The 13,448-nt window shown below is 37.2% G+C and overlaps 1 protein-coding gene across 4 annotated transcripts in view; it reads left to right on the forward strand.

Moving 5' to 3' along the window:
* DNAJC13 (DnaJ heat shock protein family (Hsp40) member C13) overlaps window positions 1–13,448 on the forward strand; it is a 127,923-nt gene that overhangs the window by 82,763 nt on the left and 31,712 nt on the right. For all 4 annotated transcript variants that reach the window (XR_009261770.1, XR_009261771.1, XM_058729902.1 and 1 more), the window contains 10 exons: window positions 25–179; window positions 1,534–1,735; window positions 3,035–3,150; window positions 4,170–4,248; window positions 5,857–5,992; window positions 7,408–7,592; window positions 8,037–8,111; window positions 9,762–9,881; window positions 10,864–11,043; window positions 11,747–11,914. Coding sequence is in view for 2 of the 4 variants with exons in the window: in XM_058729902.1 (XP_058585885.1) it covers window positions 25–179; window positions 1,534–1,735; window positions 3,035–3,150; window positions 4,170–4,248; window positions 5,857–5,992; window positions 7,408–7,592; window positions 8,037–8,111; window positions 9,762–9,881; window positions 10,864–11,043; window positions 11,747–11,914 (1,416 nt within the window). In the remaining 2 variants the exon portion in view is untranslated. The remainder of the gene's footprint in view (window positions 1–24; window positions 180–1,533; window positions 1,736–3,034; window positions 3,151–4,169; window positions 4,249–5,856; window positions 5,993–7,407; window positions 7,593–8,036; window positions 8,112–9,761; window positions 9,882–10,863; window positions 11,044–11,746; window positions 11,915–13,448) is intronic.

A 13,448-nucleotide genomic window follows, 5' to 3' on the forward strand; every position in this document is an offset into this window, starting at 1 on the left:
ATGTTTTTGTGTTTTGTTTTAAAGACAAAAGGACAAGATATTTTTCAGAGAAGTATACTTGGACACATCCTACCAGAAGCAATGGTTTGTTACTTAGAAAATTATGAGCCTGAAAAGTTTTCTGAGATTTTTCTGGGAGAATTTGATACTCCAGAAGCAATCTGGAGCAGTGAAATGAGGTAAATAGCCAACTGATTGTTTGTATTGTATACTCAGAATCCTTGCCTCTTGCCACCTGGTTTGACTTCTGTTAAAAGAACTGTTTTCACTAGTTACATAATCCAAGCTACAGTGATCATTGGTGCCAAATCAAGGGATGAGTTTGACGAGGCCATGAGCTTTTTTCTAATCTAACATGATTTGACAGAGTTACTGTTACCTTAATAGAGCTTTACATAAGGTTGATCCTATTACCACTGGTGATGCTTAAGTCAGTCTATGGAACTGGTAGAATTTTAGGCAGTGTATGTAAGGAATATATAGGGATAAAATCAAGACACGCCTCCTTGGTATTTGGAAACAGAGCTGTCCCCCACTAAAGACTGTGCCCACATAGAATGGATCATACCAGAGATACCCCAATTCATTTTAGAATGAGGCCCTTAGCACATTTTGACCTTAATGTGGAAATTAACTTTCCTAAAGAATGCCCTTGAGGAGGAAAAGCCTTGGAAAACAAGAAAAAGTAGAGGCACAGAAGCAGACGTCAGCATCCAGACAGGCTGTGTCTAGAAAAAGACTGCACACTTCATAGGTCCAGTATCAAGGCCACCACTATTGTGGAGAACCCCTCAGTCCTCTTAGTTGGATGGCGGTTGATCTGAGTCTGTTATTCACTCCCTTGGCTGACTTCACACTCACAGTGCCACTTGCTGGTTATCATTTGGGTTGTCAGGTAGGTTGACCCGTAGACTTGGCATGTGCTAGTCAACAATGTATTCTGTGTGACAATCATGCTTTTCATTGGGAACAAATGTATAGGAATATAAAGAAGTTTACAACACAACTTTTCTATGGAATATTTTTCTCCTGAGATTGGTTAATATAAGTCCCTGTCTAAAAGATATAGCTGTCTGTATACTAATCTGATCAAATTTCTGCTGAACTGAGAGCCAGACACCAGATTGTTAATTATAATAAATACTGTGTAGTGAGCTTCTTTGAGGTGCTAGTAAACGTAGTCCCCTGGTTATGCCCTCATGTGTTGCATGAAGTATGCAAATTCAATACCATTTGACCTTCTAATGACTGATTTTTGGAAGGACTGGGGATATCAGCCTTTTGCTCTATGCTTGTCCTTATAGATAAGTATTATAAATAAGTTTATATCCATTGAGACTTTTTACATAACAAGTATGGAATATTCTCAGTAACATTCTTATAAACACACATTTTAGGCCAATAATTGAGTTACTCTAAAGAAGATCCACGTAAATATTGTGCATGATTACTTGTCTTAACCTTTTTTTTTTTTTTTTTTTTTTTTAAATAAAATAATCCTTTCATAATGCTTGGAGAGTTTTCTAATTGTAGACGCCTCATGATAGAGAAGATTGCTGCCCATCTTGCTGATTTCACACCACGTCTTCAGAGTAACACAAGAGCACTTTATCAATATTGTCCCATCCCAGTAATCAACTATCCACAACTAGAAAATGAACTATTTTGTAATATTTATTACCTCAAACAACTTTGCGATACACTCCGGTTTCCAGATTGGCCCATTAAAGATCCGGTAAGTCAGTAGGTTAATTTGTGCCTTCTCAAACTGTAAAAATAGCTTCTAATCACTCCTGGGTATTTATTTCTTCTCTGATAAGGATAATAGCTTCCTTAAATGTTCCCTCTTATTTAAGGACTGTGTACCTCTGAGTGTAATGTAATATATTTGGATAAATCCCAAATATAGAAGCTTGTCTTTATAGCATATTGAGTAAGCTTGCAGATGTTGGAATTAGGCAGTCTGGGATTGAGTCTCAGTTTGGCCATTAGTAGGTGTATTTAACATTGCTTGATTTCTCTAAGCCTCTGTTACAGTAACAGTACTACTACTAGTAATAGCAACTATCTCATGTGGTTGGGAAGATTGAGAATTCATATGAAAAATAGCATGATTCCTGGCACACATAGGAGGCAGTAAGTGGGACCTACTATTTTATATAGTAGCCTGTCCACAGTGCCCTTGGGAACCCTCCAACTTGAGCCCTTGGATATCTGCTGGAAGCCTGGAATAAAGTGGGCCTGGGTGCCCCTGTTGGTTTTTTAGTATAGCAGTGGTTATACCATTATCCTTACCATCAAAAGATTTCAGAACAGTTGCCATCTTAGGCATTGCCTCTTTATTGTGACCAGATAAAGACAGCTGTCTCTGCTACCTGTTACGGATTCAGCATGAAATAGAAAAGTATGGGCTTTTTAGTCAGACTTAGGTTTGAATCCAGTTCTACCACTTACTAAGTGGGAAACATGGTGCTATCTCAAAGAATCTGAATGGTTTCATGTATTATTGAAATTTTGTACAAGAATTAAGTCTGCTACAGTCTGTAAAGCATCTAGCTCCTTGGCATAAATGCATGCAGTAAATATTGGCTTTCTTCTTCTGACCTGCTACCCACTCTCTTGGTTTTACTTACTGTCTCTTAGATTTGTTTGAATGTCAGCTTACTGGTAGTTACATTAGATCACTTTGAGAAGCATGTAACCATATACTGCTTTCTTTCCTACTGCAATGTATCCACTAATTTCAAAGTTTTCGGTGCTTTCTGAACATTTCTTTAACAATTAAAAGTAAAGACAGAAATTGTCAGAGAATAAAAATACCACATAAGAAAAAGAGAGGAATGTAGCCCTGTAGCAGATACCCTGCTACTTATTTAGCAGTGACTTTGGTTATGTGTATTTCAGAAAACCGTAATAGTTGGATAGCCCAGAAATGTCAGTTTAAATACAGCACAAGAATTCTGTAATTTATAATTACATTCTTAAATAGTTTTACTTTCATAAAAGATATAAATTTTAATCCTCTGTCTTTAAGGTTAAGCTTCTAAAAGATACTCTTGATGCCTGGAAGAAGGAAGTTGAAAAGAAGCCACCTACAATGTCAATAGATGATGCTTATGAAGTGCTTAATCTCCCTCAAGGACAGGGCCCGTGAGTTATTTTCAGTATTGTAATAGTAAAAGTTTGCCTTGCCTTAGAATATTAATATCAAAGACTGAGTTATTAAACAACAGTTTTTACATTTTTTTTTTGCCTATTTTTTGATATGTATACACCTGTGGGAATAACCGTATGGAACTGTATCCATGTGATTATCATTTATTACAAATTTGTTAGAATTAACATTTTTCTGTCTTGCTGGTACAGGTTTTGCTCTCTATTTAAACTGAAATAATGTAAAACACCTGGCACTGTACCTGCCACATCATCTTCCCCCTTCCCCCTTCCTCCTACTATTTGTGTTACACATGAGGAATAGATTTGGTAGCAATATATCTAGGACGCTAAGATGTATAGGAAAGAGTGTGCATTTACTTCATTAATATATAAGTGAAGTTTTTATAGAATAGATAATATTAGAGAAAAGTGGTTTAAAAGACATTTTCTTAAGTCTGATTTTATACATTTTATACATTTTTGGCAAGGCTGATAGTCAATATTACTTAAAATTATAGAGTTTGAAGTGACAGTTTGAAAAATTGGAAAAAAATTTTCTTAGTTCTTCAAATACAGTTTTGTGATTTGAAGTGAATGATAACCTTCCATAGGGAACATTGAGGTTTTAGCTTTTGTATGTAAAGAATACTCTTCGGGCGTCTTGGTGGCTCAGTTGAATGTCCCAATTTCAGCTCAGGTCGTGATCTTGCGGTTCATGAGTTCAAGCCCCTCATTGGGCTCCCTGCTGTCACCACAGAGCCCACTTTGGATCTTCTGCCTCTTCGTTCTCCCCCTCCACTGTTTGCGCGCACGTGCTGTCCCTCTTCCTCTCTCCCCAAAATAAATAAACATTAAAAAAAAATTCTTACTTGAATCTTACTGGGTTTAGTTTGATGCCTAATATGTGATCATATATAATAAAAGTAAGATTCTTACAGTATCATTTTAAATGATTATATAAATTTTTTTCTTGTACCTTACTCTGTTCATAAAATAATTTTGCTATTTAACAGGCATGATGAGAGCAAGATTAGAAAAGCTTACTTCAGACTTGCACAGAAGTACCACCCTGATAAGAATCCAGAAGGGAGGGTATGTACTACCTTTGGAATTAGGACTTTTGGGTTGACTTCCTTTTGCTCTATTAATGTTTTAGGTGGAGAAAAGGTATATTCACTCTCTGTGCTCGTGCCCGCCTCGTAATGCCCAGTGTATGTTACATTAACCTGTGGCCCATATGCCCCTGGTTTGTGCATGAATGGTCCTCCCTCAGTTTACCAGAAGGACTGCCCTTATACTAGTAACTAGTGGATATTTTCTCATGTCTAAGAATTAAGTCTAATGGGCAGTCACATGAATAATTGAATGTTAAGAATGTGGATGAATGTAATTAATTTGTAGGTGAAGTTATGGCCATCTGAATTGCTTTGGGTGATTTTTTTTTTTTCTAATGACATTCAACTTCATATTGTTCTAACTGAAAAAAACAGAAAATTTGGATCAGACTTAAAAGTTACCTGGTGGTGGTATTCCCTGATCCTGCCTCTTCAGCTTCCTACTAAAATGCCAAGAAAGATTACATAAAAGATGTAATCACACAGTATGATTTCTATAACTACGACTGATAGCTTATTGATAGAAACTTGGAGTAATTTCCACTGATTTCAAGGTTAATATTTTTTTAATTAAAGACAGACATTACTCCTGAATGGGAAGACTTGGTATTGAAAAGATACTGCTGGGATGCCCGGGTGGCTCAGTCGGTTGAGCATCTGACTTCAGCTCGGGTCATGATCTCACGGTTCATGGGTTCAAGCCTCCCATCAGGCTCTGTGCTGGCAGCTCGGAGCCTGGAGCCTGCTTCTAATTCTGTGTCTACCTCTCTGGTTCCCCCTCCCCTGCTCACACTCTGTGTCTGTCTGTCTGTCTCTCTCTCTCTTGCTCTCAAAAATAAACATTTAAAAAATTTTTTTTAAAAAGAAAAGATACTGCTTTTATATGTTGAAGACATTTTAAATCAAAAGTCTGGGATTTTTTGAGAAATGTGTAGCAATTCAGATTCATCTGGGAGAGAAAACAGTCAAGATAGGAAGAAATTTTTAAATCAGTATTAAATTGCTAGACTTAATACCAGATGTTGAAATACTCTATAAAGCTATGGTAGTAAAACAATATGACACACAAGAATCAGCATGTAGATCAAGGAACATAATATGGTGTTGTAATTTAAGACATGGATTTAGGAGTCAGACCTGGGTGTAAGTCTTAGCCCATCACCAGTTGACTTTGTGACCCTAGATGAGGATATAACTGTTCACACTTCATATGGACGTTTGGAGGATTAAATGAGATAATGTTTGTAATGCATATTTAGTACAATGCCTGCTGCAGTACTCCATAAACAGCTCTTACTATTTTTATAATAGCTCAGAAACTGTCTTTATGAGTTCAATATGATATATATGGTATAAACCAAGTGAAGAAGAATTTTTTAGTAATGGTATTAAGGTCAGTAAATAGCTATTTGGCGGCGGGGGGGGGGTAGGTTTCACCTTGAGTGTACCAGCTAGATTACAATTGGAATGAATTCCTTAATGTAAAAAACAAAATAATAACTAAGAAGTTATTGGTAAAATACAGACCAGCTGTTTGGTTTGAGATCTTCCACACTAAAAGTTAATTATGTTTGGTCATATACAGGATATGTTTGAAAAAGTAAATAAAGCATATGAATTTTTATGTACCAAATCAGCAAAAATAGTGGATGGGCCAGATCCAGAGAACATAATTTTAATTTTGAAAACACAGAGCATCCTCTTCAACCGTCATAAAGAAGGTAAGGCATGTGTTATTTTCAAATTCTAATTTACCTTCCAGCTGATATCTACCATGTTACTTGTTTCTACAGTATATTTTAATAGATTTAGAGTTATTGCATAAGATTCTTAGAATTACATTTTAGAGTAAAAGACTAGTTTTCTATTGGAAGGGCCAAAATGTTGTTTGTTTTTATACTTTCCACTTCTTACCTATGTTTTTTAGTATTTTGCATTTCCAGCAAGTTTTTGTTACTCCTTCTGGAAGGACGTTAGCTTTTTGTGCCTGTTCATAACTTTAAAAGCTTCTAAAGAATGGTCTGGTCTTTAAAACCAATAGAAACGTTTCGTGTGATCATATACTTTTCTCATACTTCTCATTTCCTATGGTAGCTCTCAAAACCCTCTGATCCTATGGGATAGTTTGCAGACCATGATTGTAGAAGAAATAGGTATGATTTCACAGTACAAGGTTATTGGGAATTCCCAGCATGTTTGCAGTGCCATTTGCTGTTAACAATAACCAGAAAGCCAGGAAAGTGAAAACTTTAAAGGCTTTGTTGGGGATGGGAAGTTAGTTTCAAGACTGCAGGTGTCCTTTGGCTTTGGAACTGAACTTGGCTTGAAGCCAAGAGTAAGAGACCCATTTGCTCTGTAGGATGATGTTGGGAGAGAAGGAAGAGAGGACAGTGGGGATTTGAGATAAGCAGGACTGTTGGGTAATTGAAGACAAGTGGGATTGCAGTTTTAGCATTACATGGGACAGCATGGGGATCTAGCAGTTTGAGAGCAGGGACTAATTCACTTTTGCATATGAAATGAACAGAACACATTTGTAAAGCATTTAGTTATATGGCATTTACCACTAATCAAAATGACTGTACAAGTCATTTTCAAACCATTGGTTACATTTTAATGGCTAATAACTATATTAGAGTTGCACTTGTGGCTCACCATTGGTTTATTATCAAGGTCATAATGTTTTTTCAGGCTGCACCTCCCACTTTTCCCAAAGGGGATTTATAAATAAGTTCTGGTGTGGGGTCCTGATCTGTCTGTGCTGTCTGTGGTCACATGAAAAGTTACACAGATTCCGTGGACAATGCAGACAGTAGATATTTTGCAAAGGATCAAAACCACTACATACTTAAGTTTAGTAAAGTTTAATCTACCAGAAAATAATCTTTTTGGGGGCAGAAAAATTTTAGAGAAATCAGCCAAACAAGTATGCTAGAAAAGGAAAGATCCAAGGGATTTATACTAGGTTTAATTTCTTTTTATGAACTAGAATTAGGAGACATTTAAGATGTTAAATATTTTGTCATTTTTTTTAAGGGAACACAATTGAACATAGTGTCAGAATTAACTTAAAACTATGACAATCAATTTTTGTTTTGCTTACTGTTTTCCCAACACTAACTTTTGATTATTTCAGATTTACAGCCTTATAAATATGCAGGATATCCCATGCTAATTAGGACTATAACAATGGAAACTTCAGATGACCTCCTGTTCTCAAAAGAATCACCATTGTTGCCTGCTGCTACAGAGCTAGCTTTCCATACTGTCAACTGCTCAGCCCTCAATGCTGAAGAGCTCAGGAGGGAGAATGGAATTGAGGTAATATGGGATGACCTCTGTCCTTCTTTCTCTTCAAGCTAGTTGAGGCACATTGTATGACTTTTGGCAATAGAGAATTCACCAAGTACAAGTACAATTGATGGAATTTCTTACCTTAATTTATTCCACCAAATAACATGTTCTCCATATTCTAGCATTAAAATTAAAGGTAGAAATGGAGCTTTATTTCATAATGTGAATTGGAAAGTATTTGATTCAAAATTGATAACCTTAACTGCTCACAAAATAGCTTATTGGGAATGTTAAAAAAAAAACAAAAAACTTCTAGGGATCTTTTACTTGTTTAACAAATGTTAATTGAGCAAACATTTATTTACCAAGTATCTAACATTAAAAGGTTGTTAATATTTTATTCCTACCAGAAAAGACTTTTCAGACTTCGAGTCAAAATGGGGAATTAATGGATAACTTCTTTCTCTTCAGGTGTTACAGGAGGCATTTAGTCGCTGTGTGGCTGTCTTGAATCGTTCTAGTAAACCAAGTGACATGTCAGTACAGGTGAGGCTAAAATGTGTGGTTCCAAGACAGTTACACTACACCAGTAGTAATTGAAACTTGAACTTCTATGAGAATCACTTGGAGGGCTCATGAAAATGTGGGTGGCTGACCCCTACTTGGGCTTCTGCCCATAGTTTCTGATTCAGTGGTTCTGGGGTAGAGGACTGAATATGCTTTTAACAAATTCTCAGGTGATACTGAGGCTATTGGTTTCTTTATCACACTTAAGTACTACACTAAATCACGTGGACTCTAGTGGCTTGATTTTTTTTTTTTCCTTAGAGAATAGTATGATGAACTCTTATATCCCCACCATCCACTTACAAACATTTGTCATTTTGCCATTCTTTTTTCACTTATCATCTGCCCCTTCCGTAAGTTCCTTCTCTACCTCCCTCTCCCATCTCTAGTCATGTTTTTCCAGTTGTATTGAGAAGCAGTTGGCATACATCATTGTATTAATTTAAGGCACATTGCATGATGCTTTGATTTACATATACTGTGAAATGATTACCACAGGTTCACCTAACATTTGTCATCTTAGATATAACAATCCATCACTATAGTTTGGTTTTTTTCTGTTAAGGTTATAATTGAACTTGTTGAGAGAAAAATCCATCAGGAATTCATTAAGATCATTGTAGAATGCATCTTTTTGTGTGGTCCTTTTTATGCCAGCAAATTTTAGAATATAAAACAAACAAGTACAGGGTGCCTGGGTGGTGGCTTAGTTGATTAAGCATCTTACTTCGGCTCAGGTCATGATCTCGTGGTTGGTGGGTTTGAGCCCCATGTTAGGGTCTGTGCTAACAGCTCAGACCCCAGAGCCTGCTTCAGATTCTGTGTCCCCTTCTCTCTCAGCCCCTCCCCCATTCACATCTGATTCTCTCTCTCTCTCTCTCTCTCTCTCTCTCAAAAATAAATATAAACACTTAAATGAGTACAAGCTTTTTAGTTTCATACTTTATTTTGAAGTGTGGTAAATAAGTAGAATTATTAGTTCTGCAATGTTAATAAGTTGGACAAAAATACCTTAACCGGAGGTTGGCAGACATCTGTTTATAAAGGGCCAGAGAGTAAATAAATATTTTTGTCAGGCTATTTACAGTCTCTCTTGCATATTTGTGTGTGTGTGTGTGTGTGTGTGTGTGTTAACAACCTTTAAAAATGTAAAACTGGGGTGCCTGGGTGGCTCAGTCAGTTACACATCCAGCTCTTGGTTTTGGTTCAGGTCATAATCTCATGGTTCATGAGTTCAAGCCCCATATCGGGCTCTGCGCCGATATGGCAGTGCAGAGCCTGATTGGGGGTTCTCTGTCTCCCCTCTTTATCTGCCCCTACCCCACTTAAACTCTTTTTGAGAAAAAGTAAAAACCATTCTTAGCTCCCTGGCCATACAAAAATGAACCAGGGCCAATTTGGCCCATGCACTGCAGTAGCCATTGGTTTGCCCACCCTGCGTGTAGAGGAAATCTTAGCCAGGATTACTAGTGATTCAGTAGAAATGTTCTTTTTAAATTTAGAGCATCATACATAGCATTAAGCATTATTCATGAATCTCTGCTGACTTGATTTCTGGTGTCTTAAGTAAGGAATGTGCACGTGAACCTTTTTTTGGTTTTTGTTTTTGCTCTGTTGTGTTGCATGCAGGTGTGTGGACACATAAGCAAATGCTACAGTGTGGCCGCTCAGTTTGAAGAATGCCGAGAGAAGATCACGGAAATGCCTGGCATCATCAAGGATCTCTGTCGGGTGCTATATTTTGGCAAGGTAGAGTTCATCTTTAATGCTTTCTAGATGCAGTAGGCAATGGGTGTTCTTGTCACGTAGCCAGTCCCCAATTTTACATAAGCTGTTTTCCCAAAATTGTTTTTATGTGCATTATTTGGATCTCTAAAATCATTTTTCACAGAACCCTTGGTGTAAATGGAGACTTTAGTTCCTATGGTGGCCCATAAGAAATAAGACTAAAGTGACATGTAAAGGGAAGTGGGTCTCATCTGAACATTGGAAGAGAGGCAGAGAAGAAATGAGAGACTAGAGTAAATGAATCTAATGCAAGTAAAGGACCATGTAACAATCAAGTCACTGGTGGGAAGGGCTTTGGGTTGCTGAGAAGTTAATATTTCCTCCAAATCCTGTACTGCTGAGGCAAACTAGGCAGTTTGCCTAGTTTGAGGCAAAATAGTTAGCCTCAAACTAGGGTAGGTGAAGTAGGTGACTGGGAAGGAGAGAGAGCTTTCTTAGATAACTGGATGGAGTGAGTTCTGTTGGAATTGAATAGGATTGGGGTGCCGATCCTGGACTAAGTTATCTAGAGTTAATAAATCTGATGAAAATCTCTTAAGTATATTTACATGATGTCCTTTGAAGTGTTTAATAAGAATACAAACTCTGATATAAAGAAGTAAATCCATACACCTGCACTAAAGATATTTCTGATACAGTTAAGACCCTAGCATGTGAGTTGTAATGCCTTATCACTATTTTTAAAAATTAGAATACAAAAAATGGAGAAAACTATATTTCCGAATCTTTGAGCACTGGCCTCGAAAACAGTTCAGTGTCTTATCACAGGGTCACTTTTAATTTTAGACTTTAAAGGATATTGGATTCAGATTTAAATTGGAATTGAAAATACAAGAGAGGTGAACATTTTGCGCAGTAAGATGGCTAGCTTGACGTACATTCATAACCAATTTCTCTTCGGAGCTTTTTTTTTTTTTTAATTTCATTATTCTTAATCTCTCAGAGTATTCCACGGGTGGCCGCTCTTGGAGTAGAATGTGTCAGTTCCTTTGCTGTTGATTTCTGGCTACAGACACACCTATTTCAGGCTGGAATTTTGTGGCATCTGCTTGGTTATCTATTTAATTATGACTACACGCTAGAAGAGAGTGGCATTCAGAAAAGCGAAGAAACAAATCAGCAGGTAACCTTCACACTGCTTTAGTCTTGAATTTAAACCCAAACCATAGGTTAATGCTGAATAATGCAAAGCAAAGGTCTAGCTATACAGAGCCCCAGACATGAATTGTTTTTCTGGATAACTAAATTTATAGCTCTTAAAGTCCCAGAACTTATTTTATCTTAACCATTTATGCTATGAGGATTCAAGGGGAGGGAATTTATAGTAGCATATACTGCACATAACTTAATCTTTTCTATTACCTAGAATCATTTTTATGATTGCAAAATTATGGTTGTATATCACAGAGAAATACAATGGTGCAGTTGGGGCTAGCTCCCCAGGCACTTGAATACTTAACCTCATTTCCTTGAATACTTTTTCTGTCTCCTTTTTTAGTCACTCACCTTCATTACTCACGTTGTTAGTGTGTTCCTCTAGCAGGCAAGTCTGCCTACCTCTACTGTACTCCCCACCCTACCCCCAAATGTACTTCTTCCAGTTATCTATAAGATGGTGTAATGGTTATAACTGAGTATGTATATTCTAATGTTCTTTTGTGTAAATGGAAGAGTACATTCTAATGCATGAACTCTCTGACATCAGTGTTGGGAATTTCCTTTCTGCGCCTTAAATACGGTCCATACAGTTTTGATTTTATAAAGGCACCGTGTTACCTATGTAAGATGACATACCTACTTCAATGTATTAATATTTTTTGTAACAGGAAGTAGCCAACAGCCTTGCTAAATTGAGTGTCCGTGCTCTGAGTCGCCTTGGAGGATACCTGCCTGAAGAACAAGCGACCCCAGAAAATCCAACCATAAGAAAAAGTTTAGCTGGCATGCTGACACCCTATGTTGCTAGAAAACTTGCTGTAGTTAGTGCTACTGAGGTACGTGCTTCAGAGATAGCCTGGGTTTTGATGAATATTGCAAGATCCTTTAAATAGGAGGGGAACACAGCAATGTTTATTGCTGTAGGAAATCTAAAAATTGAAACTGTTCACCTTTGTTCTCTCAGCCAGGAAATTCAGTTTATTGTGGATTGATGTGTTGGTAACAGTTGTGCAAGTCCACCCTTTCTGCAAGGGTAGATTAACTTCAGGTTTCTCTGCTCTGGAGCCCACCATAATTCTTCCCAACCTTGAGTCATGAAGAGACAGGACAAGAGTGTGAACCTGGAATGGTGTTTCTCACACTGGGCACAGAACTGGGAGTTAGGAGACCCAGAGTCTGGTTTTACAAGCTCGAACTTATTTACACTCAGAGTTGAAATCCTAAAAGCTAATAAATACATACACATACATGGATTCGTGACAAAAGTCAAGCATGACTTTGACAGCTCTCCCAACCTCTTTGGCCTCTTTTGTGAGGATCATTGAGAAACAATCTAAGAATGTAGCATTAAAGTATAAAAACCCACTAAGATACTATGAAACCTTAAAGGTACATTTAAAGACATTAAAACATGTTTAGGGGCACCTGGGTGGCTCAGCCGGTTGAGCGTCTGACTTCGGCTCAGGTCATGATCTCATTGTTTGTGAGTTCGAGCCCCGCGTCAGGCTCTGTGCTGACAGCTCGGAGCCTGGGGTCTGCTTCGGATTCTGTGTCTCCTTCTCTCTCTACCCCTCCCCAACTTGTGCTCTGACTCTCTCTGTGTCTCAAAAAATAAATAAATATAAAAAAAAAATTAAAAAAAAAAAAGATGTGTAAAGTATTTTAAGTGAAAAGGCTAAAAATCCCATTTTTGGTATTAAATGGGTGGATGCTAACTGTACTTCTCCCTGAATGGCTGAATTATAGGCTATTTTTATGTTTTCTCTGATGATCATCCAGTACTTTTGTAAGGGAAAAAGTCCTCAGTGTTCCAAATGTAAAGTATTCTTAGAATTTATTAAACATTTGTTTTTTAATTCAACCTGATTCTTTTTTTAGTGTAGACCATTGCTTTTCAGTGCCCTCTGAGCAAGAGGGAAGAGCTTTAGATACTGCTCCTGATGTTTGTACTTTCTCTATGCAAAGTATACATGATGCATTTTGCTGATTGAAAACATTCTTTCCAGAAATGCTGACAGGTTGTTGATAAACTGTCGGGTGGGGTGGTGGGGGGAGAAAAGTAGCATTTCAGAATCTTGGCCTAAACTCCATGTGGATTTTTCAAAATGCCTATTTTAAACTGCCATTTCTCAAAGTTTGATAATTTTCCTAAGAATGTATTTTTTCAATCATTTTATTTAACTAGTAGTTAATGTTTTAAAAACAGGTTAGATGGCTTTGTATAAGAGGAAGGTTATAACCTGCTACTCTCCTCCTAGTATAGAGCTCTGTAAATGTAGAATTAAGAAGTTTGTATTAGAGAGTCTCAAGTCTTTCTATAACACTGCTAATCGAGGAGAGCTAAATAAACAGTGGGAAAGCACACTGGAT

Source organism: Neofelis nebulosa, chromosome 5, assembly GCF_028018385.1.
Source record: "Neofelis nebulosa isolate mNeoNeb1 chromosome 5, mNeoNeb1.pri, whole genome shotgun sequence".
Lineage (NCBI taxonomy): Eukaryota > Metazoa > Chordata > Mammalia > Carnivora > Felidae > Neofelis > Neofelis nebulosa.